Source organism: Hetaerina americana, unplaced genomic scaffold (genome assembly GCF_022747635.1).
Source record: "Hetaerina americana unplaced genomic scaffold, ioHetAmer1.1.p SCAF_7, whole genome shotgun sequence".
Taxonomy (NCBI): domain Eukaryota; kingdom Metazoa; phylum Arthropoda; class Insecta; order Odonata; family Calopterygidae; genus Hetaerina; species Hetaerina americana.
Genome location: NW_027287316.1, coordinates 62801988 through 62829983, shown reverse-complemented (window position 1 = coordinate 62829983; position 27996 = coordinate 62801988). Strand labels below are relative to the sequence as shown.

Below are 27996 nucleotides of genomic sequence, written 5' to 3'. Positions count from 1 at the left end.
ACGTGGAATTATTATTTCAAAATGGGTAAGTACATGTCACGAAAAACATTAGCCGCTAAAAGAATATGATCATGAAAGCAAAGGTGAGATCACTCAACGCATTGTGTACTTGCATGTATTGTATTAATTTAAAAATATTATAACCTCTCATTGATACTCGTGGAACGATTACGATTTCCCTGCGAAAAAAGCTGGGCTATTTCTTATACCAATCATTTATGATTCTACACATATTTTCTTTTCGTATTATCAATTAAAAAATGCATGTGGTTAGAGTAATGACTTCAGCTCAAAAAGCTATATCTTAGTAATTCTCACAATAAATATAATCCTCAAACACGCTAGAGTTATCTTCTCAACAAATGTATAAGAATAAGGGAACCAATTTAAATATCTATGATTCCAAAAGATAGCAATGCTGCAGCCGAATTGTTTCGATTTTAATGCAAGAATGTTAACGACAATTTCTTGGAGGTACAAGATGGCGTACGTATCCTTATCACAACGTGAGGTGATCGATCAAATATAAGACGTTCTAATTTAATACGAGTATAGCAGCACTTCTAGGTCGAGGGAGTTTTTTTTAAATGCTCGAAAATGTCATAACCTCTCATCATTCTTATTTTGTCAGGAAAGAAGCTTAAGGATATTCTTCAGATGCACCTATACGGCGACAGAATCAAAAGATATAGGCATAATTTTTTTAAATGATAGCCATCTCCAAAAACTGTACGCAAACTTTTAAAGATCATTTCAAATGCATGAAAATTATGGTGAATATAATTTCCCGGTCTTGCTGGTACTGTGATGACTGGTTTTGCCTTCCTCAAGATTGTTTTCAACGAGAAATACTACCTTGATCAAAAAGTTCCAGGAATAACCACCGTGTGGCGCTCCCATCGTTCCGATTTGAGTTCTGTTTTTTTTGTTAAATTGGTACATCTGTTGTTGATATTCCCTTTAAATCTTAGTGTCATAACTTGACATTTGCAAAAGTTACGTAGCCAAGAGTACATCTATCTCTGTGTGTGTTGGCGATTTTTTACAATTTCAGAAATGGATTTAAATTTGCAACAACGAACTTGTATTAAATTTTGCGTAAAAAACGGATTTAGTGGCGCACGGACGTTGGAAATGTTGGAAAAGTGTTTCGGCAACGATTCTCTAAAAAAACGGTCGTTTACCAGTGGCACGAGCGGTTCAGAAGTGGTCGTGAGTCAATCGAAGATGATGAACGCAGTGGCAGACCATCGACATCGAAAGTCGGTGAAAAAATTGATAAAGTAAAACAAATGTTGGTCAATAACCGCAAATTAACCATCAGAGAAATAGCGGAGGACTTGAACATTGCCTATGGATCCGCCCAAGACATTGTGGTTAATGATTTGGGTTTCCGTCGTGTAGCAGCAAAGTTGGTGCCAAAAGACCTCAATTTCATGCAAAAAAGAGACCGTGTTGACGTCGCAAAAGACATGATTTGCGAGGCTGAATCCGATCCCACATTCATCAAAAGGATCATTACTGGAGACGAGACGTGGGTTTATGAGTACGACACGCAATCCAGACATCAGGCAAGTGAATGGCGTTCACCAAATGAGCCGAGACCAAAAAAACCACGTCGTTTTCAGTCAAAAAAGAAGGCAATGCTGACGGTTTTCATGGATTACAACGGTGTAGTGCATCATGAATTTTTGCCAGAAGGCCAGACAGTAAACAAAGAGTATTATTTGGGCGTTATGAGACGTTTGCGTGAAGCAATTCGCCGAAAGAGACCAGAAATGTGGGCAGAAAACTCATGGATTTTGCACCATGATAACGCACCGTCGCACAGTGCTATCATTATTCGTAATTTTTTGACGAAAAATGCAACAAATACCATCCAACAGCCACCGAATTCACCTGATTTGGCTCCCTGTGACTTCTTTCTGTTCAATCGAGTTAAAAAACCATTACGGGGAACGCGTTTTAGCAGCCGAGAGGAAGTAATGGAAAAATCGCAGGAAGCACTGATGGACATACCGAAAACCGAATATAAAAAATGTTTCGAGGATTGGATCAAGCGCTGGCATAAGTGTGTTGCAGTCGATGGGGATTACTTTGAAGGGGACAATATAGATTTAGATGAATAAACTTGTATTTTTAATTTTCTGAATAAATTCCGGGAAATTTTTGATCAAGGTAGTAATTACAAAAATGGTCTCCCGACTGCGGTCAAATGTCTTTGCGGCTGCCTAATTGAGGAACAGGCGCTGTGTGGACTACCTTTCTTGTGACTCCAAATCTTTCACCAATCTGGCAATTATTATTGCTCTCGATAGTCCAACTCTAGGGGTCATCAGAACGAAGAAGCCTTTCCGTCGCGTCAACCTTATAATAATTGGGGAGGGTCTCCAAGGAAAACTTTGGAAATTACTTACTGCTATCTGCTCGCCTGTGCATTTCTATGGCTGAAAAAAATGAGAAGAGGACCTTACGGTAGCATAAAAAAACCAAAGCACTCAGTTGGGAATCTTAAGATCCGGTGTCGAATCCCAGCTAAGCAAATAATATTTTTTTCACGGTGAAATCACTGGCGTTTGGGCATTGATTAAGGGGCTAATTTTAAGTTACGGCGGCGGCTTCTCCAACCGTGCCATTTCAATTCGAATTGCTGGCATTTTACTGTAACACGTATTTTTATTTATAATCGTCTACTGCTAGGCATATCCATTCATGAAAACCAAACACATGACGAGGAAGATGTGGACTGATTAAAATGACGCGAATGAGAAAACAAAAAACCTTAATTGGCTGTAATGTATGACATAATGTTCTCCTGAAGATAATAAGGGAATGTAGAATCAACTGGCGGAACTAGATCAAGATTGAAATATCTCGAATCAATATGACAGATTTCAAGTCGATAAGTAGTGAATTACGTGGCTAAGCAAGTGGGAGTTGAGAAATCAGCCTTCTGGTTGACGACTGCCTATGATACCATCGTCGTGTAGATATTCTAATTCCTAATTATCGATTTACTATGTGTGACTTTCCGTTCTTCCAAAGTTCCGTTTTCAATTTGTCTTGATCACCTAAGTTAAAGTTTTAGTTTATTTGTGGCGCTAAGATTGACTCAATTTACTGGTGAATGGGTTTATTTCCTAGGACTGCTCCCAATGCTGCCCAAAAAGCTTTTTCCCCGGCAAAAAAATTCAAAAGTCATGGTCTATGGTACTCCTGGGAATTATATTTTCCCCTCTCATCAAACCACGTCATTGAACTGTATTAAAACAATAAATTTTGTAGTATTTGGTAAAACTATCCTGATATATTAAAAATATTTATAATAATATTTTCATAATTATTTAACAGAAAGTACGAAGTTTCAAAGTTTTCAACCAGGGTTTCTTTGACCTTCCGAAGGGCGTCATATTAGAACTCCGCAGATAGCGACGGAAATAAAAATGACGTCATTTGTGTCGGCAAATCCCTGACCCCGTAATGGGTTTTCGAATTCTGGGAATAGTATAAAGTCGTCTGGAGCCAGATCGGGAGAATGTGGCAATATTTCAGTCGTATCGCTTTGATTGCCGATCGTGCGGCGTTTTGTTTTCTGAAAAGAAGTCAGTAGTCGTAGAACCCAGCATGCTGACACGTTTGATATGTTCAGTTCTTCATGAATAATTTTCCACACACCACCACAGCTAAGACCATTCATGATCATTTGGATGGTTACTCTTTGGTCTAATAACTAATCCATCCAAAACCACTCCACAAGAGGTAAATCAAATCTAAATACTACTTATTGTAGATCGTCATCAACTTACAGCACATTTCATAATATGAATATATAACTGTAAAACTATCTGCCTACTCAGTTGAAATCAGACTGTATCCAGTTTCAAGAATAGGGTATATACCTGGTTACTTGCTCACCCACTTTACTCATTAGATGGATTCTTTTGTGACAATCTTCATCACATTTAAGAACTTATGTTTATATATTAAATAATATTTATATTAACGACATTTAATATGGTTGTACCATTTTTCAAAATGAATAAAGTATTATTACTATATGGTCTTGCCCTTTCTTCACTGTGGCAGTATCGTCCGTGAGTGATGGTCTTCCACTTCTTGGGTCTTTTGTGATACGGACATGGGACCAGTTTGAAAATTCCTTTTCCACCTCACAACAGTTCATATGACAGGCAATAATTTCCACAAACAACCATGATTTCACCGGGGATTTGTCCAGCCCAGTAACCTTTCAAATGAAGAAACTCAATCACATGATGAACCTCCATCTTCTCCATACTGCTGAAACAAAAAAAATCAGCATTTGAATGTTGTCAACAACCATGAATGTCCACTGTTCTCTCTGGTTTTCCTAATCTTCTATCTAAAACATCAACACAAAGGTTTTGCATTGAAGTTTTCCTTTCTGGATTGATTAAAAAACCTAGGAAATGCCATGAAAATAATTCTTCAAAGATTTGTAGTTGCATTCAAATGCAAAATAGGGTGAAAGATTACACCATAGTCGAAAATACAATGTTTTTTTTGCAAAATTATGGCTAAAAAATAACTTTGAGGTCTTATGTCGCAGGCAGGCCTTCTGCAGGCTAGTCATCCCTGATGCTCACTGCCATATGTTCATTTTTACCCCAGATGGTTAGTACTACCTATCATATATATATTATTAAATTGAATTTTATTGTTGATATTATTACTTAGGAGGTACTTTATATTAAAAAACATCACACTTTTGTTTGGACTGCAACAACTTTCTTCCAGAATACCTGTGCCATACTGAAATAAGGATGCATCTTATATGCTATCAAATATGGTAATTAGTTTTCGTCAAGATGGAAAAAATATCCATATTGAATCTCTCACATTCATTTCTTACATTCACACCTTTTCCTTCATCCAAAATATTTATCTGCTGACTGTTTAGCTAGACTGACAGGAAATTAATTTTTCTCATCCAAATATACCTTTATTCTCTTTCAGAACAAGACTGAAGACATGATGGAGAGATCTAAAACGGCTTTGTTCATACTTCTGCTCATTGCTGCAGTAACTAATGGGGTGCCTACAACATCTAAACCTGCTGCAGCCCATGATATCCATGTCCCACATGAACCACGAGAGCAACCTCCACCACACCATGGAGTAGTAGGAGACAAGCCTGCAAGGCCTATTGAACCACGTGGGTACTACATCCTCACAAGCCATTTTTTAATCTCCCAAGGTGTTCTATAGAAGAATTCTAATCAAATATTGATTCCAAAGTAATTTTTTGCAGTGTTCTGATTGACAATTAATGAAACATATTCTCTCATTTGGCATGAGGATTTTACACCTCACTGTATATTAAATATCAAGACCATTCCGGCTTCTTATGGTATAGAATAAAACAATAATTTATAATAGATTTCTAATTAATTATCCGGGCATATCATGAATCTATAATAACATAGCATTGCCCTACTTAACTAGAGGTGGTGGTCATAGAGAAGGTGGAGACTCAAACAGCAAGTCCAAAACAAGGTTGGAATCAACAAAATGAGGTATTGGGTAGGAGTAGACAGTCTAATGATATTAAGAAGGACAGGGAATGCAAGAGAAATATCATTCGAATTTCCTGCAAGGTGGATTGATTCTTGATTGCTGGGTGACCTTTGGTTGGAGGCTAGGGGTAAAGGGTCATCCATCAAAGTGGAAAATAGTAGGGTATGGAAACCAACCAACATCCCTAATGGTGCAAATGACCTCAGCTGTCGGTCGCCTTCCCTAAAGCTAGTACTACTTGAATATAAGATTAACCTTAGATGTGAATGGGATTTTAGGAAATTCAAAGAGATATTTATATAGATAGAGTTGAGGATAGACATACTGGGATTCAGCAAAAGACATGGGCTGGGGCAAATGACTTATGAAGTGATAGGTTCAAAATTATTAACATACTCAGGAGAACTCTAAAAAACTGGGAGATGCCTCAATAGCAACTTCTAACAGAGTCACACACTAATGTGTGTTACAATGCAAAACTTTCAAAGTGTAGCGCTCAGGAAAACATGAAGAAAAAAAGCTGGAGGAGAAAAGAGAGAAGAAGAGGAATTAAGTTGCAATGGCAGTATAGCATGAGGATTACAAAGAAATACCTAGTACAGAGAGAGTTCATGGATATAGTGATAGTGCAGGTCTTGCAGAGATACCTATAGGTGTATCTCCGATCCAATGGTGTAAGCATGGGAGGGCAAAGGGGGGCCAATTCCCCACCCTCCCAATCACCAAAGTCTGACCCAACATATTTAGAGCACCAAGAACAGTTGAATTTTGACATTAATTATAGGGGCAGATAGATATCTTGGTCTAGTTGGAATAAAAGGTTGTTGTTTTCCAAATAAAAGTTTGTAAAAAAATAATACGTAATAGATGTCTATACCATTACCCAAGCACATTATTAAGGAGGTAGCCTTAGAGAGAGAGTGGGAATACATCACTCCCATCACTGGTTGCAAACATGGGACAACAACATGAAACATTGGAAGGTAGTCCAGAGAAGAATAGAAGAATTCAAAAGTCAGTGTCAGAGGAAGATGCTGAAAATCAAATGGAAAAGTTTGAATAAGGAATTGGGTGACTTATGTGCTGGCTTCCTACCAAGAGGGCCCAGGTTCGAACCCTGGAGGCAGCAGATATTTTTCAGTAATTTCCTGATCCCTACTTAAGGTGCTTTATGGAGAAAACATTAAATGAGAACGCTGTCCATTGGATGGGAAGTTAAGCTGAGAACCCCTTTGTGCCTTTTGTTAAGAGTAGGCTAATGCCAATGCCAGGTTTCTCTCCACCCTTCCTCCTTTCCCAGCCATCCCTAATGGTGCAAATGACCTCGGCTGTCGTTCGCCTTCCCTAAAGCTACTACTACTTGAATGAGGAAGTATACAGATGAGAAGACATTCATACGGCATGCAGGACTGCAATGGAAAATCGAATGAATGAACACACCTTGAGATAGTGGATTTATCAGGAATGTGGTTGAGGGGAAATTGGAGGGAAATGTTTCATGGGAGATAACAGATAAAGATGGAGATAGGGTGGAAAAACTATCCAGTTCAAATAGAACTACAATTCAATGAAGAATAATGCAAAATAACAATTTTCAGATGGAGAGTTTACCATAAATGATAGGTTAAAGCATTTTTTTTGTAAGTTCTCTCTTAGAATGATGAGGGGGCGTTTGGTAGCAATGATTCTTCTTAGTGGGCTCATTGAGTTGATAGCATCCAATTTTCAGGTGAAAACAGTATTTGCATCCAAGCTTGAGCAAGTCAGAGCTTGAGGTAGATATAATTACTACCTCAGCTAGGTGTAGGCTAGGTACCTCAGCTAAATACCCTTATTCCTGGTTTCAGTTCCAAATCAGAATCAGCTTGAGTCTCTCAAAAATAAAATTACAATTTGCTTGAAAGTTATTTCAATTACTGATTGATTTTTGTGCATTAATAAGGTGGGAAAAGATTTCTCAACAAGGAGTAAATTACCCGATGGATATCACCATCCATTTCAATAATCAGAAAATATGATACCATAGCCTGATTCAACTAATGAAGTGTGGAATAGAGGAAGCAGAGGCATTGAGCAGGAGCATTGAGGGAAGTTATCCCTTCCCCTCAAATTCTGAAAAGGAGCATGGAAAGAAAAAACGAAATAAGAGAGAGAGATATTGCGATTGAAAAGCTTTTCTTACATCTAATCCCCAAGCTGTGTGCTTTTTCAGGACAGATGTTGGATGGAATTACTTTTTTAACAATCAAGCAAATGGGATATAGCAGTACAATCTTTCTATCCACACGTTTCCCTTCCCCCCTATACTCTTTGATACCAGATGGCTACTTTCTATATTTTGCATCATCAGCAATATAGGCATACTATTTCAGATACTATGACAATCAAAAAACTCAAAATTATTTTAGTTGATTACTTTGTACAATGATGGTTCCAATTAAAGAGTGCCATCAAAATAGAAATTTTTATTATTTCAGAGCATATCCGCTCATTTTACATAACTTAATCTGTCGAAGTTCTACTTCACCATTGAAGATGAGATTTAGTACGATTTATTACAAACTGATTGTTCATTAGTACTGTATTATAAAATTTGTTGTCTCAGGCGTAACTTAGTGGAATTTGCATAACATATTGAAATGTAATGAAATAATTGACTTTGTAATTCCACACACAAAAGTGTGTGGAATTACAAAGTCAATTATTTCTTTACATTTCAACTGTATTATAAAGTTAGAAAGGGTCTCTCCTTGAATATCTTAGCACATCTACCAAAAGAAACTAACAATATAACAAGTTAACAATATAACTAGATGGTTAACGCAACATATGGACACCTCTAGTGGGTGGTGAATGATAAGGTATGTTTCTTTAATGTCTGGTGACCAATAATGATCCAGATCAGCGTAAATCTGCATTGTGTCCATGAAAAGGTTAACTTTATTTCCTTTAATAGTCAAAAAAAGCATAGTGAATATTTGTTCCTGCAGAACTTGCTTATTTTCCGTAAGTAATTCCCTTATTATTTTACACTTATGCATCACAAATTATTCTTTTAGATGATGGCAGTTTAGGAGGCATTCCATGCATTAATGATTACAATTGCACATCATCGGCAATGGGAGCAGATTCTCAATGCCATGGAAGTGTCTGTGCTTGCAATCCTTCTGCAACACAATCTCCCACTTCACAGCGATGCCTTCGCGGTAAGTACACCCATTTTCTTTCTCTAATGATTTAAAAATTTTTCCAGGATGTTTCATTTGGAAGTAAAAATTGAAAGCGGTCAGAGTAGCAAGTGCAAGTAGGCACAATAAAAATTACTTGGTAGAAAACCATCAAATATGGCTATCGTATTTCCCCAAGCCAAAAAATGCACTTTTTTAAACTCAAAAATGTGCTCTAAAATCAGCCAACATCTTCTGGGCTGGCTGATTTTAGTACCACTACTGAGATGCGTACTAATTAAAATTTTCAGAGCAAGTTGATTTCCTGGAAAAATACTTATTGTTAAATATTTTTACAGCACCAGGCATAGAAAATGGTTGCCTTCGTCATAATTTTGACAATGTCACTGTTTAGAGTCAGTAGAAACAAAATTTTAACATTTTGTTGAAACTGAGTTTTCATATTTAGTTGAAATTACTTCCAATAATTTTAGAAAAAATTGCAAATTTACACAATATAGTTCGGTTAGTTATATACTGCCCACATGTGGTACTACTGCAAAACAAAATATGCCTTGGGCTAACAGGAATGTTGCCCCTTGGCTAATACATACATAAATTATGACTCTCCTGAGAAACTTGGAGCATACAGACATTCAACCTTATGTAGTATGAGTTTGTCGTAAAGGCATAGAAAATGGTGGCTTTTAATACAATTTTTTATAATATCAATAACAGAAACTAAGCAGTGCATATATAGTTACAAAAATAATAACCTCATATGATCTTAGGAGAGAATTTTGTCATACAATACTATATTGCATTTAACTCTAACTTTAAATCTAACCGGAAAAATCAGGGTGCATGTTATGGGCTGGGAAATATGGTAATAAAGAAATGTAATAAATAAGACAGTAAAGAAATATGGAATAAGAAAGGAAAGGAATAAAATATTTTTGACCAAATGGAGTGGATGGAGGATTCTGGGATACGCTTCTACTTAGGCTGGAGCAGAAGTTGAGTGCATACTATTTGAATTTTTCAAATTAACTTTTACAAAGAGAATAAGTGAACCCATTTGCAGTCATTTAATAATTTTTACACTAAAAATTTTAGTCCCATAACTTATCAAATGTTACTCCAATTAATTATTAATTAAATTGCATAATTCTTCATACATTTGAGTCTCTTAGCTGAAAAACTATTAAAATTCACTTTTTTTTCCAAATTACTGCCACCTAACGACATAAAATAAGAATAATAAAAACTTTGTTGCAATTTTCCACTATTAAAACTTTATTTCGACCATGGTTTTGATACACTGTATCATCACCAGGTGAGGAAAAGAACAAAGGGAAGGAATATATATACCAAGCTACAAGAAGGGTGGCAGGGGAGGAAAGAGCGGGGGGGAAGGGGGTGTTTGTCATGAAGAGAAAGGCAGGAAAAACCAATGGAATCCCCGAAGTGCGGCAGCTCACTCTTCGTGGGGAGGAGGGGGGGGGGAGGTGTCGTCATAAAGGGCACTAAGGAAAGTTAATGGACAAAAGTGGGGAGGGGCAAGAGAGGAACTGAAATGGAGTTCTGTCTTCTGGTTTATCCGTTAGATAATTTCTAAACTCTCGAGAGCGTCCAATTTCTTGCTTTTATGGAATTTGTGCAACGGTTTAAATTCAAAGTCAGGGGAATGGTTCTTCTCCAAGAGGTGGGTCGCAAAGATGGATGTGGTGTTGCCTAACGTATAACATTTCCGATGGTCCTTGATGCGTGTGGAGAAATTTCGTCCAGTCTGCCCCACATAAGTTGCATTACATTGGCACTTTAATTCATAAACACCACACTGTTTATCGATGTCAAATTTGTCTTTGTTTAAGCAGAGTGCTTTGGATATAGAGAAAGGTGTGTAGAATGAAACACGGAATTTATCCTTGGGTAGAATGTTGGCAATTCTATATGACAAAGAGTTTGAGAAGGGGATTTTACACCATTTACCGCGGGGTTATTGGAGCATGGCAGGAGGGTTGTGTGGAGCTCCACGGCACTTTTTCTCAGTTTTTTCTTTAATAGAGAATCAATGAGGTCGCCGTTGAAGCCATTCCGCTCTGCAGTGAACTTGATGGTGGTGAGTTCTCGCTCAAAGGCAGTTTTGGGCATTGGAATGCTGATTAATCTGTGAAGCATTATCACTTTTCATAAAATAAGGAAGTGTGATATAGATTCAAATTATATTATTATTTCAAGAGACTATATTTTTGCCTCCCCAAATAAAAAAAATATCAAAAGGAGTTTGAGGCATAAAACATACAATGAAAAACTAAATTATAAAAAATGATAGAAAATTGGATTGCAAGTTAATCTGGATTGAAAAAATGTTTATTGAGTGCATAACTTTGGCTCTATTTTAAAACACTTATTTCAATCCTAATAGGAACCTATATATTTATTCCTCATGTTATAAAGAGAGCAATTAACCACACAGTAAATGGCAAGACAGGAAAGCTTGCATGCTGCATTCCATGAGATATTTAAGACGTTGTTGTCCTTAAAAATTTAGGCTTTTGAGTTTCGGGGATATGCCATTTCATTTCCTCACGAGGAATGGGGTAGGGTTTAGGAGAAATCCTATGCAGGCTTTGTATTGTATTATTTCAGCCAATGTTTATGAAAAAAGAATTTAAATAATACTTGTTCACCAAAGAACACACTGTGCAAATGCTCACTACTGAAACTATAACTCCAGACTTATTTCAGCACTATTAACTGGTTACAAAGGTTTCCTTCTTCATTACTCAGTATGCATCCTGATAGCACTAAAAGAAAAATAATTATGATAACATGATAGCTTCTTCCAAGAAAAACACATAATTAAAGAGATCAATATATAATCATAGTGAAAAATGATTACTAAAACCTAAACGTGTATTTTTTAACCAGAAAGATTTTATTGGAAAACCTATTTTTAGGTACCACACAATAGAAGAAATTATTATCATTGAAACTAATAAAATTCACACAAACATAGTGATGTATTTCAAATTTTGAACAGCTGAGACTTTGTTGAACTTGGAGTTCAGTTTTTAAATTCACCATCTAAATGGATATTATGAGTATACTGATATGCTTAAAATTTCTCCTACCAACTGTAATCCAAATTAAATATTTCAAAGTTAGATATCCTCCTTGAGGGAAACCTATCATAATGAAAAAAAAGTGACCACAAAAGCCGACACTATTTCAATGAAATTGACAAATTAAAGTGTTTGATTGGTTATGGATAGCAAATAAAAGTCAATGGATATTTGAATTCCTCTTCCTCCATCAATAAGTGTAATGTAAAATACCTTCTCAAACTTTTTTAAAGTTATGGCATATTTGCATTTTATTTCAAGAATTAAAATGATGCATTTTTGTTTTTCAGAGTCAACATATGGTGGTGGTTGTGAGGAGGACTGGCAGTGCAAAAATCCTTTGGGAGACACTGTGTATTGCAAAGACTTAATCTGCACATGTACACCTAATGCTTTGTATATTAATAACAAATGTTGGAAACAAAAACGTAAGTCATAATATGCCTTATGCTAAGATGATAATAATCTACTTGATACAAAAAATTACTTTCACCAAAATCTTAAGACTATGCTGATGAACAGTGAAGAATCAACAAATCCTGTTCACATATTGAATGGGTCCAGGGATTCAGATAGATAATAAATCATTATATATAAGTTAATTAGGTGACATTTGGAGGTGAGAGGGGGACAGCGGACTCATCCAATCTCCAAAGTTAGATCCCTTGTACATCGCCAAGAACCGCTGACATTCAATATTAACTGCTGAGGGAGGGAGTCAAATGCCTTGGTCTAGTCAGTGTCAAAGATGGCTATTATATTATGTTCAATTTCCCTGCCTCTTAACACCAAAATCTACTACCACAGCTCTGTGTTACACTATTTATCTTCATTCTGCGAATATGCTGACTGAACAATTTTTTTGAGGTTCACAATTTTTCATTTAAATTACAATTCTCTTGCTTTAACTTTTGGATTCATATTTAACCATTAAATTAAAAAGTATCTTCAGTTTAATAAATGATGATATGATGTCAGTAAGAAACTTATAAAGGTATTTTTTCCACTAATTTTCTTGTGCACTTTTGACAGGGTTTGCTTGTTTTGTGGGTTAAATCTTACCTCAAGCATAACCTCCCCCCTTCCCTCAAAGTTATCACCCTGATGATAGGATATTTGGTTGAAGCGTGATGAGTTCACAAATCACTTCATTTTTGCTTGCAATTGCATGTTGCAGCTCCATGAATATGGTCAAGTCTCCATACTATGTTATTTAACCCAAGAAATGTTGTTACATAAACACACGTATTTAGGCTGGCATTAGGAAAGTGTAGAAGATGGATCAGTGTTAGAGGCTCCTCAACTCTCCACTCACTATTCATGAATATATTCACAATATTGTCTATCTGTATTTTTGCCTTTTTTCTCTAATTCTGAGCCTTGATACACAATATAAAATTCATTAATTTTCTTTACTCCATGTTTTGTCTAAAAAACAAGTGAATCACTGCAAATGAGAACAAATCCAGGTTGCAATTGGACAGAGTTTTCTCCATCAATAGTTTGAGAATTTAAAGGTCAACTAATTTTTCATTTTCTTCTCCATTTACACACACTACTCACGATGAAATTTAACTGTTTTTCTGATGGTTTTTTCAGGACATCTACACGTACTTGTAAAAGTTATGAACTTTTTCATATTTCATTTTAAATTCATGTACACTAATATAGACACTACAAATTTTGAAATAAAACATTTTTTATCATTGACCAGCCAACTGATTAACAAACTATGCCACACTAATAATGTTAGAATATTTATTAATTTTTACAAATTTTGAAAGATGCTGTGAAGGGGTAACTCCTTTCCTGATATCACCTTACCTACTTCAGGAAAAAGCAATCCAAGTAGGAAATTGCTTTAGCAGCTTCTGAAACTTTGAATCAAATTCAACTGGGAGATCACATCTGGATTCCTGGAAATTTTTTTTGCCTTAAACTAGGATAAGTAGTGAAACCTGAGAGTATGCAGCTAAGCCTACTTGCCCCAATCATTCCTTTGGTTGAGCTGACACAAGATTCTGTTCAGGTTCTGAATCTATGATGATAATGTGTATATTTCACTTAATCAGAAGCAGCTACATCTGCAGCTAGTGATTTTTCTCATTCTTTGGTGGGCTTAACATTAAAAAAAAAACATATTGTGTTCTCATTATGTCTTACATACCTATGAATTATGCAGGAATTTTTATTATATGCATAAACACACACATGTGGTCCCACTTGATGTGTGCCTTGGAAGCTCAATACATTCCCCTTTGGTCTTCCCTAATGTGAAGGTTTTCATTCTCCATAAGGCCAAAATGGAGACATGAGAGTAATTTACAGTTAATATGCCAGAAAACCACCAAATCTTATATCAACTAGTGTTAACCAGTATTCCATAATGCCAAAATCAACTGTGGAATATTAGAGAGCATATTAGTGCACTATGCACTTGCATTTTGACTGTATCATGATATAATGTCTACAAAGCAAATAAATATTACCATTATTCTAATTATTAATATATTACATCAATAATTAGCACAAGACTAAACTTGCTTACTCTTTCAAATGCAAATTAAATAGTTACAGAAACATATGCTCTTCAAATGTGTATCAACTGGTAAACAATTTCATGCACTAACAGAACAAGTAACAAAGACTCAATGATTACTTAATTACAGTGTGGTTGTCTTCTATCAGTTCTTTCAGATTCTTGTTCTGCTACTGAGGAGTGCATTGGAGGGCAGAATAGTGTGTGTCAGGATAGCCGATGTGCCTGCAAAACTGGACTGGTACCAAAACCTTCAAATGACAAATGTCTACCAGGTGAGGAGTTAAATTTATCACTGTCTTGGACAGTGTTTAATTTAGGCCGTGGGAAGGTATTTATTTCAAAAAAGATTTTTCTAGCCAGTCGCAAGCTATAAATTACCATTGCTTCAAATTTGTTTAGTAAAAAAATCCTTGTTGATTTTCTTGAAAATAACTATCAATCTTTTTTCTTTCTTGTTCAGTTTTTCAATGGGTACAACTAATAAAGTGAAATGTATTATCATGTTGAAAAAGCAATAAACCTACAATAGTATTAGTAGTGAAACAAATATGTTATAGATTCACATTAGCATAGACACACAAACAGAAGTTTCAGATTTTTCCCCTCTAAGATTACTCTATGTTCTAGACTAAGAATTTATTTCAGCTGTGTTGATGAAGATAATTTTAATAATATTCGTTCCGAGTTAAACCGGATTTGTTTTGTTCTCTCTTTATGACCAAAAAAGACTTTAACGCAAAGGGTAAACAAGTGAAATTTATACTTAAACTAAAATTAAATAAAACAATTTCCTTTTGGACTCTAATTCTCTTTGTGGGTTACATTTTGTGGGAAAACTTTTACAGAAACACTTTGTATGTTCCATCAGTTTAAACAGAACTTGTTCTTGTCCTAAACCTATCCACCCAATTAGAATTTTAGCAGATAGAGAAATCCAGGAACAACAAGCTCTTGACATTGTCACTTCAAATACAATGTCTCAAAAAGATGACATGTGTCCCTGAGTTAAGGCTGAATGTATCAGGGGTAGAGAGGCACAGTTTAAACTATTTTCTTTATTTCAGTGGCTGGTAAATATCAGGACCCGTGTGAAGAAGATATTCAGTGCACCGAGACCTTTGGTTCTGGAAGCAAATGCTCCAATGGAAAATGTGTATGTCAAGACGGTTATCACTTCAAAAATCATGAATGCATGAAAAATTTACGTGAGTACAACTATGTATAGATACACTCATCTGCTATGGATTGGGAGGTTGAAAATGCTAATGTAAAATTGAAAATAAATGTTTAAATGAAGTGGTTGGTTCCAGATATCACTTTGAAGAAATGATTCATAATAGCATTCTTTCTCATTACTTTTTACTTACAAAGTTATTGCCAGGTGAAGGGTAAAAAATTTTTTTTAGCATTAATTTACATAAAATAAAGAATGTGAAGCGGTATAGAGGATAAACTCATCTGCATTCTTCACTGATGATGATGTTCTGTATTCACCAGGATATAGGATGCACTTTTTTACCTTAAAAATATGAGAATGCATCTATTGCACCGGCAATTGAAATCATGAGTTGAAATTTGTGTTTAAAACATCTGGTCTACATTAATGTACATATTTTAGCATTCTATTGCATTTCATATTTTGTAAAAGAGTGCTTTTGAAAAATTCTTCCAATAATATTTTTCTGTTTCGTACCAATAAAAAGTTTTTCGGTGTATTTCTTTCACTCTCAGTGAGGAAGTATTAAAGAAAAATGGATTCAGATAGAACATTTGTAAAGAGTGGTAAAATAATTCAAGAAATATAAAATTATTAATGTGCTAAATGGCACAGAGGACAATTTGTAATAATAAGAGTCAATTTCTAAAGAGGAGGTTTCAAGTGAGATTTCTTTTAGCTCTTGAGATGAATTTCTGGGTTTTATGATTGGTGATGAAAAGGCACCTAGCTACAATTTTCCCTAGTTGCATTGGTACAGACATAAATAATACTAAAATTAGTACAATATATCATTATGGAAATTCATGGAAAATAGTATTTATTTAAACATTTATGAAAAAAGGGGATGTGTCCTTTACGCCAGGACATCCTATGCATGGGCAAATGCGGTAATTGAAAACCTTGGCCTTAGAATAGTGTTTTAAACTTTCTTTTTGAAAATGAATAGACATCAACTTCTTCATTAAATGAGCACCCATCTTAACTCAAGCAATATTATTTACACAGGCAGATGCATATGAGACAGGTTTTTCCACAGGGTGAACTGAGCCGTGAAACTGGGAAGAGAACAGGTGGAATCACTAATTTTTGTTTCTGGGAAAATTATAAAGCCCATGGCTGATTTGTTTCGTGTGAAGCACAACATCATTGACTTTTTAGTAACGCCTATATGCTTAGCATTTGGCCTCATACTTACCCACCTCCTTTCTAAACCCGCTTTGTATTTCTCCTATATAATCTTTTGCTCTCTTCTCTATCATTTTGTTGATAAGTGTTCCAAAGAAATATCTTTGCCACATGTTAAGTGAAACTTATAGTAATAAAACTCCTCACATTCAGCTGCTTTTGAAATTTTTTTAGATGAGTATCAACACTGATCTGACGAAGCCTTATGACCATATTCCTCCCTCATTAAGGCTATAAATGGGCCCATAAAAACTCTTCCTTTTCTGTCTGCCTGAATTCTTGAGCAGTTATGATGGGAACATCTAATAAAATATTTTTATTACAACTTATTTTTGTACCCCTTGATAGTTTCATTTTACAAAAATGTATTCCAAAATTATAGAATGAAGGAGAAGTCATTTTGAAAAACTATTTGTAGATATGTACATGCATTACAAAAAACCTTTCCCATTAAATCAAAGTGCTTTCGCAATATAAATTAGTCAAAAGTGATTCTCTACAATATTCTAGGGTTTTTGAGATTAAAAGCTAGGATCAAAAAGGGACAAATGAGGACCAGATAAATCAAATAGATGGTCAGCTGGACTGCAGTCGAAGTTGCACACCAATATGGGTTTCTAGAGTAAAGAGAACAGACACTCAGATATCATCGCATTTATTTCATGTTTTGTCTCACAATTGTGCAATTGAAACAAGTGGAAATCTTAAGCATGATGCAACAACGATATGAAAAGATGAATCTGAAGTGAGCCACACAATCAGCATTAGGTGATCCCCTTTTCAGCCATCCCCACCTGGTTACTATTTTTTTCAAATCCATAGTATCTTATACTGTCCTCTTTAAGAAGATGTTAAGGTTTAATAATGCTACCAAACAATAAAGAAGATATTCATGCCTCAAAACAATGCATTTCATTGAGAATTGCATTGCTCGTATGGAGGAACATTGTCATTCTTTCACTAATTATTTTATTTTCCAAAAATCACTGCAGGTAATGCCATTTGAAAGCTAATGCGATTTGCAAAAGACATTGAAGGTAATTTTTTTCAACACACCTCACCAAAAATATAACTTTAATAAATACGTTTCAATGATGAATAATTGGCAAACTTGATGATATTGATAGAAATGAGCTCTTACGGCTAGTAATATATAATAAATTTGAAACTCCAATAGCCGTAAACAGTTTTAAAACTGTTTACGGCTATTGGAGTTTCAAATTTATTATATAAACTTGATGATGCTATTCCATGAGAGACCAGACAAGGTTGTAAAAGATTTCATGTAAGGGCAAATATTTGAATTGCTCTGTATTTCATTCAAATGTAAGCAAAAGTTTTCCACCAACAAAAGAACCAATTTAAAACAATGATTTCAATAGAATCTGCTACACAAAAGAAAAGTTCCTTCAAATATGTTTTAATGTTGAATTAAACGGCTTGTAATATAAATTCTTTTCAATATCCCTTAGTTTTGGGTGATCGATGTGGGACTGGAGTTGATGGAGATTGTTTCCTGGTCCATAGCATGGGAATCGAACATGTTGCCTGCACTGATGGTGTATGCAAATGCAAGGGAAACCTCATTGCAACTGCTGACAATCAAAAATGCCTAAGCGAGGGGCAGACAGGTGAGAATAAGCTTTCTTCTAGCTTTTGCATACTTTTGACAATTTAAGAGTAACTCAATTGCTGAATTAGCTTGACCAGTTAAATTTATTGATTATATTTACTAATACCGTGGGTCGCGGTAGTCCAGAGGTAGAGCGTTGGACTACTGACCAGAGGACCCGGATTCAATTTCCGGGCAAGCCTCTCTGGGCACCTGTGGCTCCACCCAAGTTGTGTGATTTTTTGGGCACCAGATCTTCCTGGGAAACAATAACCAGCACAGGGAAAGGAACTGGCCCCCCTACCCTGATGTGTGAATTTCACATGCCATTGGGCTTAGTTCAGGGTAAACTCTACCACCTCACCTACCAAACTGACCTTTGGGTTGATTACTGTGTTTATGGTTTACTAATACAATCAAGAAACACCACTATAATTACCTGTACTCTTTAAAGTAACACTTTAACAATCACCTACTTCATAAAATGAACAACTTGAGCAAAGGCTAAAACAAAGGCAAAAATACAAAAAATTCGCAACTCTCACAGACTGCAATGATAAACATTAAGATACTGGAATATTATACCAATGCTATGATGCATGTGATAAATAAAATAATAATAATAATAAAGATAATTGTCACTACTTTTGTAGGGACAATTATCTGAGGGCATTGAGGAATAAATGCCAGTGGATAATTAAAAATGATGACAGATAATGAAACAAGACTCAAATGACCGTCTTTCTGACAGTATGCCACAAAATAGTCTTGCATGCAAATTTTACCTACTCACTCATTGTTTTCTTCATCAACTCCTTGATTCAAGAGTTCATTCTATATACCCTTCCAAAAAATCACATTAAAGATTAATTCGTTTCCACCTCATCATGTAGAAAAATCAACAGTCAAGGTTCATCAATTTTTTTCAGAAGTAGCCCACTGGATTAAGTAGGTTTGCAGTGGATCCAGGCAATATGAACTACTTCACTTCAAAGAATTGCCTGACATGGCATCAAATACCCTTGAATACCATACTACATATTAAAATAAACTCTTCATCATATTTCATACTCAACATTGAATCTGCATTCTGTCTACCTCCCTTTCATTCAAAATGCCTATTATTTCCTTCATTTATATTACTTGCCCAGCATTCTTTCCTCTATTACTGTCTTCACATTGCTATTACCTCTCATAATCTCCTACATAAACTTGACCGGCCTTCTTAGAATTTCTCCCAACAACTCTTTTGATTCCTCTACCATGTCCAGGGATACACTTCATTTCTTTTCCTTTCTGATAACTTCTTTTAAACATTTTTCTCCACACACTGCATTTCTAAAGCCTCCTGCCTAAGCTTATCATCGTCAGGGGCAATGTTATGCTCCACATTAAAATTTCATTAGTCTTTTCTTTATATCTTTACAGAAGATTCCCATCAACAGCTTCCCCTCTGTATAAAAGCTCCTTTACCTATTGCAATTCTTCTTTCAATGTCCTCACTACTTTGCCCAACTGCTTCTAAAACATTTCCTTAATAGGTGAACTGTGGCCATTTATGCCCCCAACTTCAACTTTTATCTTCCATTCAATTACATAAGAACCCCATTAAATTCATTTCATTATATTCTATTGTTTCAGGCTTCACTTCGTGGAAGTAATTGATATCCATTATTGAAATAGAAAGAAAGACTCGTACTTTTCCACAGATTTTATTATACGGCACGACGCGTTTCACCGACTTGCGGCATCATCAGGTACCTTGGTGGTTTAAGGCATTTTCAGAAGGAAGAGAGTCGATTGAAGATGAACCACGAAGCGGAAGGCCTTCATATTCAAGAACTGATGAAAATGTCGACAGAATCCAGGATCTTGTGCATTCAGATCGTTGGTTGACAGTCAGAATGTTTGGGGAAAAGAGTTGAATTTGAATCACACTACCGTTTATCAGATTTTGACCAATGAATTGGGAATGAGAAAAATCTGCGAAAAAATGGTTCCAAAAAACCTTTTGCAAGACCAAAAGGACCAGTAGTTTTTGGCCAGTAAAAACATTCAGGTGGTCCTCAGTCTCCTTATATACCTGACTTGAGTCCTTGTGACTTTTATATCTTCCTGAAGTTGAAAAAACCATCTCAAGGGAACTAACTCATTTTGGGACAGTCGAAAACATTCAAACGGCTGTAACCAACCAGCTGAAGTCTATTCCAGTACCCGAGTTCCAGCACTGCTATGAGGAGTGGAAGAACCATCTCCAGCAATGTGTGGCTTCAGAAGGAAGTTATTTTGAGGGTGACAATATAAAATTGTAATTCTATTTAATGAAAAAATTATTTAAAAAATCAGTCTCATTACTTAATTTACAGACCTCGTACTTCCATCCCTTGCTTTATGATTTTTAACTTTCCTAAAATTCACACGGTCCTAGAATTACAAGTCACTAGTCTGACAGACACCTGACCCTGCAGTTTCCAGGTTTTATTATATGTCCGTGTCCATCACTGGTTGAATAAATTATAGCAACAAATGCATTTTCTTGCTTAAATTTTAGTAAAATATGTATTTTGCCATTGAGAATTCTTTCTGAATGCAATTTTATGCCAATAAATTATGTCAGTGTATTATGGTTTGAATTTGCAGATTTATACTTAAATTTTAAGGAGCTTTCTTAACATTGGGTTGCGATAACATTATTACAAAAACGAATTCTTAAGAATGAGGTGAAATTTACCATTTTTCTACATGTTAGCATTATAATACTGCAGTCAGTGAAGTGATCTTAACTAATAATTTTCTTACCTTCATCAGAGCATAGTTCTGGGAAAAATGCTACAATAGCTCATTAATCAAAGAAATAAGTCAAGAGAAGTACAAATCTCTCCAGTGGATACTTAATTCCTCCACATTATTCAACTAAATTGGCTAAATTTTCAATGCAGTCCTTTAGAAACAAAGCCTTATTAAAGCTTTTATTACAAGTTCATTAGGCATTTAACAAATTGTCAAAAAAACAACATTGCTGATTATTTTGAAGCTTGAACAACTATGGTAAAAATTATTAGATAAACTTAAAATTCCACAGTCCTCTAAGACTGCCATTGAAGTAACTTAATGATGAAATAATGTGGTACCTTCTTTTGGAGTTGATCATACACGTCACTGGCGGTAAAATAGTAATTATTTTTATTGTACAGGTATAATGCCTAGCCTGCATTACTTGGAAACAATATTTCAAATTGTCTTTGTAATTTCGTTGAGATATATTTTGTTTTTCTTTTAAATTTAGCTTGTGGTATCATTATTTCTAAAATAGTCACTGTATTACATTTTCAGATCCTGGCACTGGAGGAGGAGCTGAGTCAGTTCAACCATTATTGATTACATTTGTGATGGCCTTGTTTGCAAGATTTTTCTTATCTTAATGCTCCACCTTAGTTCAAGTTGTGCTTTTTTAATGCTTCAGTGTGTGAGCGGGAATGAATGATAATGGATGAATTTTCATGTTACATTTTTGTGTTCCTTGAATGATTATTCATCCAAGAAAACTTAACATTTAGTACCTCCAATGGTGTAATTATGATTTTAACGGCCTTAAAGTTCCTTTTGACTATCCAAGCTTTTCATGTCACCACACAAAGTGAAACAAGCCTTTTGGTGAAATTTGTTTGTGGCCCATGATAGCAGAAATTCATTTCATGCATACTCTGATTAACATCACTTAATGACAGGGTGTGGTAAGCTGCCAAAATTTTTTTCTATTAATTTCAGTTAACTGGCCCTAAAATGTAGCAGCTACTCTATTGGAAAAATAAAAATTAGGTACACTGGAGAGACTAAAAATTCATGCCCGAATCATGAAAAAAAATCATAAAAATATTGCACAATATAAGAAAATTTATTATTGAAGAGCGATACTAATATTATTATTTAAAAGCATTTCTAAAATTGTTTCGAGTACGTAACAATTTAGTTTCAACTCATTTAAGGGAGAGGGGACTTTACGGCTAATTTCAATTAATTACATCCAGTGAAGTTCTCAAATGATGACGCACAAACTAGAGTACAACTGAATCCCAGATAGCATCTGAGCAGTATTATTGAATGTAGCAACTACAAACTTAATACATGAACCCAAGATGTAGCATGCATTATTCTTAAAGTAACTGCTCTGTGAATATAAGAATTAATTACAAGAAATGAAAGCAAGATGCTGCTGAATCGTACTCTCAAAGTGAAATCCTGTAAGATTTCCATGGTAAGAACTTTTGCCTGTTGGTTGTCGTTGGGCAGAAATGATAGAAGCACTAATTGAAAAATGAGGTAATGCATTCAAACATTTTTATTTAATTTCCTTTGGGCACACACACACACTGGCTTACAACTGCCGTACGAGAGAATTTGATGTCAATAATGGCCCACTTGCTTCTTGGAATTAATCTTTCCACAGCAGCCCTGGTTGATAGTGAAGGGCTTTACTTTAACTATAAATTTATCTTGAGCCTTGTGATATAAGGCAATAATAAATGCAGCAACAAATATAGCTGTCCAGAATTTCAATCTAGCCTCTTGACAATGTAGTTAATCACAGCCTCAGAAAAAAAGTGTAACTTCTAGAACAGAATGCCAAAAAAATAACTACCTTCTACCCAATCCTGCTCAGTGCACAAGTACATGATTTGTGCAGTCAAATGACAATGTTTTATGTTAAAATTTTCTCTGAAATGTACAGAATTATTGCAATAAAATAAATAAGATTTTCTACAAAGTGATGAGTTTCATTCAGCTTAACAAATTGGATTTATTTTAGGGGTAACATTATTTTTGGATGAACAAGTGCAAGAATTAAGCTAGATTTAGCTGAATTTTCTGAAACTTCTCTCAGCAATACCCTCTTCTCCCCCACCATTATTAGCACCTCCTCATTTGTTTTCATTTCTGTCAAATTCACCTTCTCTATCCTTCTCCACACCAACATTTCAAAAACCTCCAACATGCCTATCCTGCTGCTTCAATGACTATGTTTCCATGCTGTACATGACTAGGCTCCATTTCAAAGTTTTAACAAGCCTTTCTTAACATCCTTACTTGATTTCCCTCCCATTAATTCCCTCCTTCTTGTGAAAGCTTCTTTTTCTAACACTATTCTTCTCCTCATGTCCGCACTACTTTGACCATTTTGGTCCAAAACACTTCCAAGATACGTAAACTGTTAAACCTACTCGAGGTTTTGACCTCTTATTTTAAGGATTAACTTAGCCTTCCTCTTTCTGGAAAACCATCTAACCTTTGCTTTATTTCCATTTATTCTCATTCCATACCTTTTTCACTGAATTTCCCATGTGCTCAGCAATGCTTGTAATCCCTTGAGTGACTGACAAACTTCAACCTGATCATCAACAAACCTAATTGATTTTATAAATTCCCCACAGACTTTCATTCCTATTTCCAGTTCTTCCCATACCTCTGTAATCATTTCTTCCACATATACATTGAACAGGACGGGTGATAATGGGCAACCCTACCTTCAACCTCTTACTAACGCTGCCCATCCTTAATCTCCATCCCCCACTACCACCTGAGCAGCCTGAGACATGTACAGATTGCCTCCAATCCCTCCTATCTATTCCAATTTTCTGCAATATATTCATTAGTTTTTCAAAATTCACTCTATCAAATGCCTTGTTGAAATCTAAGAAACAAGCAAATACGTTCAGATTGTATTCTATATTCCTCTTGATTAGTTATCTCATTACTGAAATGGCATCACACGCACCTTAACCAAACACTAACTGATCATCTACTAAGTACCCATTTGCTCTGCTCTCCATCCGGTTATTGATGATCCAGAGGACCACTTTAGCTGCGTGTGAAAACAAACTTATTGTTCCGTAGTCCTCAAATTATGTGGTCTTTACCTTTTTTGGAATAGGAACTAGCATTGATCTCACTAAGAATTTAGGCAAAGTTCCTTTCTCATAAATTCTACGAATTAGTACATAAAGATTATTCCTACCACGTTTTCCTAGACATTTCAGTAGTTCCGCAGGAATGTTGTCCAACCATATGGCCTAATTTGTTTGCAATGCCCTCAATGACTTTTCTATCTCATCATTGAGTATAAATAGAGAGAAAATAAAATATAATATATAAATATTGAATGGATAAAATCCAGCTCAGTTCCTAAATCAAAGGTATGGATTCAAAAGCTATACTCCACAAACAACAGAGTTTTAGGTGTGATTTTCCAGACAAAAAAAGGGCTTGAGAAATTTGCTGGCCCCTCTTGAGTATTGGATGATGCCACTTGCATTTATTGAACAATACTGCTTTTGCAACATGATAAATTGGGGTGCATAGCCAGAGCCAACAGCTCATAAATTGATGGAGCCAGGACAAAAACAGGTTGGCAATCCCTGATCCAAAATATAGATTTCTTGGATTCTATTGAGACATATGTAAGAGTCTCCCTTTAAAAAGGTGGGAATAGCATTCTGAAGCAATCTTCGAGGGAGCACCAAGAGTCCATCTCAACCCCATGATCTAAATGACATTTCATTTATTCTTCTAGAGTAAGAATGTTGTCAGTGAACCATAAGGAGGTTAACAAATCATGCCTAAGTCTACTTTCCCAATTGGGCAGGTCCTGCTAGCAAATAGGAAGGATTTTTTAAGACTATCAAACCTAATTGCAATATTTAACCAAATTTATTGACACATGCAATCTCTCTACCTCTAGGGAAGAGAACTGAAAGTAAACATAAAAAGAGGATCCATTTAACCTATATATGGAATTTGAAGATCTTTCATTTCCAAAACTACATGAGAGTACTAAGGGTTGAGTGGGTACTAAATTACTCTTTTGAAGTTATGCGAATATGATCTTTTGTAAACATGTACTTTCAACTTTCATATATGTACTGATCAACTTTTATTTATGCACAGCATATATACAAGTTGCTGTATAACAAGAGCCCTGAATGCAAGAACATAAAGTATCATTCTCAAACAATTTGATGAAACAATTAAAGACACTTGATTGGTTAACATCTAATGAGCTATTACTAAATCATTGGAACAAAGAGATTGATGGTTGTTATCACGGTCTGAAAGATTTTTGTAGTGGAATATCGAACAATTCCAAGCCTGCTATTGGATTTAAAGTGATTGAAAATCATTTCTCCTGAAATTAAGACCCATATCTCTATTGTGGAAGTGTAAAGTTTCTTTTTTACTCTCATTCGGCAATTAGCATTATTTCTGCCTTCGCTTTGTAGCCCTGAGTAGTTAATGAGCATATTTCATCACATGTCTGAACCAATTAGAAAGGTATAAGAGAAAATTGCACTTTTCCCATTTGATGGACAAGCCCATTCACTGCCAGGAGAAAAGTTGATGCTTCAGAGGCGAGAGTCATGGTCTTTAGTGTTGCAAAAGGTTCATTGTTTTGGCAGTCATTACAAAGGTCTGCTAATGCAGCAGAAAAATTAAGTAATTAATCTACTATGGACCTCATGAACAACAATTTAAAAAAAAAACTTAAGTGACAAGTATACCTATCTGTAACATGACTAAGCATGTGACAGATAGGGATATTGCTGCACTGAAAGCAATTAAATGGAGAATAGGCGAAGAGAAGGAGGTAGGGACAGTGAAAACAAAACAAAATGGCAATTAGAGGAAGAGAGCTAATCATAGTCAGGCACAGACGGAGAAATAGATGTTCATAGCGGTCACTCGCCAGTAAAATGAGTATTTCCAGGAGAACTCAAGGAATTTATTCAAATGTGAAAGTATGTCATATTATTATGAAATAGCTTGTCAATTTCACTCAAGAATGAAAAATCTGTTTTATTTTTGGGTCCAAGCACAGGCAGCTGGTACATCCTGATTGGTATGAACATACAAATGGTTTTAACCATGAATGAATCACAGTTAAAGTGGGTACATCTTTCCATTCATCTTAGGAAAGAGGGTGAATTTCCCTTCTCCCACTGATGAACTCCCAGGAAGGACATTTCCCAAGAAATCCTTCAAAAAAGAAATATAGGGGTCATCATCAGGAAGAGTATTAATGACATTCAGGCTGTCATGAATTATATCAAGAGTCGCAATTCAAAACAGGAATTTCTATACATTTTTATATTTCCCCACCGATGGATAGCCTCCAGTCACAACATGCCTGAGGACATATTTTGCTGGATGAACATTCAATTTTTCAAATCAGAGACGTTGAAAAATGCTTGTGGGAGATGTTGAAAATGCTAAAATAAAAGAAGGGGAGTGTCATTCTTTAAGGTTAGTTTAAAAGTCAACATTGCTTTTTCTCCAAAAATATTTGGATATAATGAGTAAATCAAACATGGGGCTTTTGGATATTTATGTTAGCAACAACTAAATGGAAGATAATTCACTGCTGCATCACTATTTGTAAACATGTGGAGATGCTCTGACTTGGCCTTCAGTTTTGAATTTTCTTTCCCCAAAACCAATGGAAGCACCCCATTTGCGTTTGCCACAGTGAAGAAGGATATCTCTAAAGAATTTTAGGGGGTGCGGCAGATCAAAAATGTTAGTGATCCTTTCTTTTTCCAATTCAGACACTGAATTAGAAAAGTCAGTTCCTTTAAGAATTAAAGATTTTATATTAAGTACCCACCAATGACACACGGTATCAATGACGTAGATCCGTTTTTTAAATGTAGTAATCACTTCAAAACTAATTGTAGCAAGTTCTGTGGTTGGAGTTGGTCCATGGCTAAAATGTTTACAGCTGCTTCCATCAAGAGCTATTTCAAAGTTTCATAAACACTAAAGCCTGCCTAGCAGGGATTCCCGACATCCCCTTGCCGTCATGGTCGACATAACCACATAGTTCACAGGCATTTTTAATGGGGGAGTTGTGGCTTCAAGGGATTTATTTACTTAATAACGGCCAAAAAACAGTCAATTTTGGCCTTTTTCAATGAAGTACGAACAAGGCCAATCACAAGAATCATATTTCTGGTTGGCAGAAAGCAGACCAAGGAGGGAATCAAACCTCGACCTCTGGGATAGCAGGCGATAACACTACCCCCGACGACGGCTATAAAAATAGAGTACCGACCAGACCATTTGGGCTCATTTTCCCCACTGCTGATTAAAACTATGCAAATATTTCCTCATGGATTGTACTCTTGAGATTTGAAGTTAATTTTGGATTTAATAAATGAGGTAGTCTGTTTTTATACCATACTTACATGGTTATTCGACCCTGCATTTATGACGCAGACCGATGTCCTGAATGCGTCATAGGATATGACCAAGCATGCCTCCGATCCAATTTCTGCCAATTGAACGAAAAATGGTGAGAGTATAACGTTATAAATTTCTCTCTTTTGTTTAAACACCGTATCGTTGTAGAAGCAAAAAAAATATCATTAACAACGTGTTTGTTCCATAATTAGTAACGAATACCTACAATTAATTTTCAGATAATGTGTATTACCTTGCCCCCGCTGCAGCACTGCTTTCGTACAGCTATTATTTAAATTTATATTTAACTAGGGTGCACCAACTTTGAACGATTTAACAACCTTCAGGGAGCGCCA

General features: G+C 35.5%; 1 protein-coding gene and 2 long non-coding RNA genes across 4 annotated transcripts in view; 2 read left to right on the top strand and 1 right to left on the bottom strand.

Annotated features, from left to right (window-relative positions):
- LOC139696663 (uncharacterized) overlaps positions 1-8756 on the top strand; it is a 20039-nt gene extending 11283 nt beyond the window's left edge. Inside the window, exons 2-3 of the long non-coding RNA XR_011702636.1 lie at positions 4996-5194; positions 8616-8756. This is a non-coding gene — a long non-coding RNA (uncharacterized lncRNA). The remainder of the gene's footprint in view (positions 1-4995; positions 5195-8615) is intronic.
- LOC139696661 (uncharacterized) lies at positions 4031-27996 on the bottom strand. 2 transcript variants are annotated; one of them, XR_011702634.1, is made up of 3 exons: positions 27894-27996; positions 27646-27731; positions 4031-4296 (listed from the first exon to the last, which is right to left on the bottom strand). It is a non-coding gene; the product is annotated as an uncharacterized lncRNA (long non-coding RNA). The 2 variants fall into 2 exon arrangements; XR_011702635.1 differs by lacking the exon at positions 4031-4296 and adding an exon at positions 26211-26437.
- LOC139696469 (prion-like-(Q/N-rich) domain-bearing protein 25) lies at positions 10574-23148 on the top strand. The gene is made up of 6 exons (XM_071595253.1): positions 10574-10622; positions 12142-12279; positions 14540-14665; positions 15458-15598; positions 18270-18428; positions 21743-23148. Exons 1-6 carry the CDS (start codon positions 10574-10576, stop codon positions 21829-21831), a joined length of 702 nt encoding a protein of 233 aa, XP_071451354.1. The 3' UTR covers positions 21832-23148.

Bases quoted from the DNA above. Each gene is read 5' to 3' on its own strand.
- LOC139696469 (XM_071595253.1), top strand. From the start codon at position 10,574: ATGTCAAATTTGTCTTTGTTTAAGCAGAGTGCTTTGGATATAGAGAAA. The intron at 12,280-14,539 runs GTAAGTCATAAT...GTCTTCTATCAG, and splicing joins CAAATGTTGGAAACAAAAAC to TTCTTTCAGATTCTTGTTCT. The intron at 18,429-21,742 runs GTGAGAATAAGC...TTACATTTTCAG, and splicing joins CCTAAGCGAGGGGCAGACAG to ATCCTGGCACTGGAGGAGGA.